At 35.1% G+C, this 2500-nt stretch overlaps 1 protein-coding gene across 1 annotated transcript in view; it reads left to right on the forward strand.

The window, feature by feature from the left end:
• LOC122797860 (vomeronasal type-2 receptor 26-like) overlaps window positions 1-598 on the forward strand; it is a 125639-nt gene extending 125041 nt beyond the window's left edge. The window contains exon 3 of the mRNA XM_044066381.1: window positions 1-598. This exon is cut by the window's left edge and continues 301 nt beyond it. Coding sequence (XP_043922316.1) covers window positions 1-598 — 598 coding nt within the window.
• Window positions 599-2500: the final 1902 nt, after the last annotated feature.

Below are 2500 nucleotides of genomic sequence, written 5' to 3' on the forward strand. Positions count from 1 at the left end.
AGTCCGGCAGCCTGCCTTTGGTGTTATATTTTCTGTTTGTATTTCTTCTGTCCTGGCTAAGACTATAATTGTTGTTGTTGCCTTTAATGCTACTAAGCCGTCCAGTAAGTTGAAAAGATGGGTAGGATCAAGGTGGATACCCAGCTCCATTGTCATGTTCAGTTCCGTGTTGCAGGTCATTATATGTGCAATCTGGCTGTGTACCAGTGCTCCGTTCCCACAGAATAATATGAACTCTGAACCTGGAAAAATAATAATTGAGTGCCATGAAGGTTCTACCATCATGTTTTACTGCATGCTGGGTTATTTGGGATTCTTAGCCAGCACTTGTTTTATTGTTGCATTCTTTGCAAGAAATTTACCTGACAGATTTAATGAAGCTAAGTACATAACATTCAGCATGCTTGTGTTTATTAGTGTCTGGCTGTCATTTATCCCAGCCTACTTAAGCACCAAAGGGAAGAACATGGTTGCTGTGGAGATATTTGCCATCCTGGCTTCTAGTGCAGCCTTACTTTTCTGTATATTTATTCCCAAATGTTACATTATTTTATTTAAACCTGACAAGAACACAAGAGAAAAGTTAACAGGGAAATAAAACTAGCAAATGTGTTATTCCTTCTTAGAATGTTATTTTAAGCTGTAGTTCTGATATTTTACCCTTTTCCTTAACATACTGGATGGTGTGACTCATCAAACAGTACTTCTTGGTAACTCTATATATTTACAGATAATCCTGTCTGTCAACATACTTTCTACAAGGGTAGATACCCTGTGGCACTACAATCATTAAACTGCATTTTATTTTCACAGCATTCTTTTATCAAAAATGTAATAAAACGAGTTCCTGCAACTATCTCTGAAGCTGTATACAACATATATGTCTAAACACATTACATGCTTAAAAGCCTTTGAATGGAAAAAGCTTTTATCTTGTCTCTAATCAAAGAAATAGCATTTCCAGAAATTTATCTTTTCATATTTCTTTAACTTACTGCTGTAAAGCAAAGGATGCTCCCCTGTTGCTTTACTTACCTGTCTACCACATGAAAAAGTTCTCTTCCTGTAACTAAACCCAGTGAAAAGGTATTTGTGATTTGTAAGCTGGAGTTTTGCTTTTTCCACATAAAATAAAGTTTGGAACCACAATATATGCTTGAAATGTGGTGATTACGGATAACATTGGATGTCTCATAAGTGCAGTGAGTGAATGAGGGAATAATCTCTAAACCTAGCAAATGGCAGTACTTAACTACATCATGTAGTGTTGGTTATGTACTAATGACATTGCCGTGAGTTAGTTTTCTATGATGATGATGATGATGATGATAGGGTACCAAATCGCTGATGAATTTGGCTCATTTTCTTCCCTAAAATAAACAGAAAGGATACATACTTCTCAGTTGTCCAGATTTTCATAGAATGTCTAGATTTGTACCTCATATTTTTAGTCTGCTCCTCATAAAACTTGTAGTGTTTTGGCAAATCACTGAGGACTGATGACATTTAACAATGACATACTTTGGAGTGTCAGACTTCATATCCTTTGGAAAATGTATGTTAATACAAATACGTTTATTCCAGCAACTTTCTAAGTTTATAAGAGCAATATTTAAAAACTGTCCATATTTTTGAGACTTTGTCCCCCTCATTATTTTAGGCTTTGTCCAGATTTCTTGTGCTAAGATGCTGAGAGGTATGAAACAATATGTGCTCCTTAGGAAGAAATAGAGACAAAGGACAAAAGAAAATAGGTGATCTTTTGAGTGCAGTGAAATTTAAACAGGCATTTGTCAGCTCCATTTATTAACTTGTACTGGAGAAAGAGTGTGAAAACCATGGAAGAAAGTATACTGGTGACAAAATAAGTAATTAAAAGAGTATGCAAAAAATATCAGTAATTAATAAATCGCACTGATGCCCACGCTACATAGTAACTAGGTGCATTAAGGGGAACGGTGAATTTAACTTGACTATTCAACTTAAGATTGAATATATGATGCAACTGTGTTGAAAAAAATGTGATTCAAAAGAAGATGATTTTACAGAATTAAGGTAAAATCTAATTCTCTGATGTAAACAATGATTCTTGCTCCACTGTAGGATGAAAGCAGCAGATTAACATTTATGTTACTAAAAAAAGAAAATATTAATATAATATGCTTTTGGGAAAATATTATAAGAAGTGAAATAAAATAGAAAGTTCTGTTTGCTAGCATTCCTTATGTATGTGATGGGCTGAGTGACAAGCTTAGTTCTCCATTTGCCTGCCAGGCCATTTTACCAAAGGCAGTCAAGGAACAATTAAAGTTCATGAAATTAGTATTGTTTCACTCTTTGATGTTAGCCAAAAGTGCTCGTTGCAACACCCGCAATGTGCCAAGTAATGACTCCTTCTGCAATTCGTACGGTGTTACATGAATTGGTAGCATATCTAAATACGATTGTAAATTCTTTTTTATAAAACCAGTTGCTCCTGCTACTATTGGAACGGTCTGGG

Source organism: Protopterus annectens, chromosome 3.part1 (genome assembly GCF_019279795.1).
Source record: "Protopterus annectens isolate FY-2018-M chromosome 3.part1, PAN1.0, whole genome shotgun sequence".
Taxonomy (NCBI): domain Eukaryota; kingdom Metazoa; phylum Chordata; order Ceratodontiformes; family Protopteridae; genus Protopterus; species Protopterus annectens.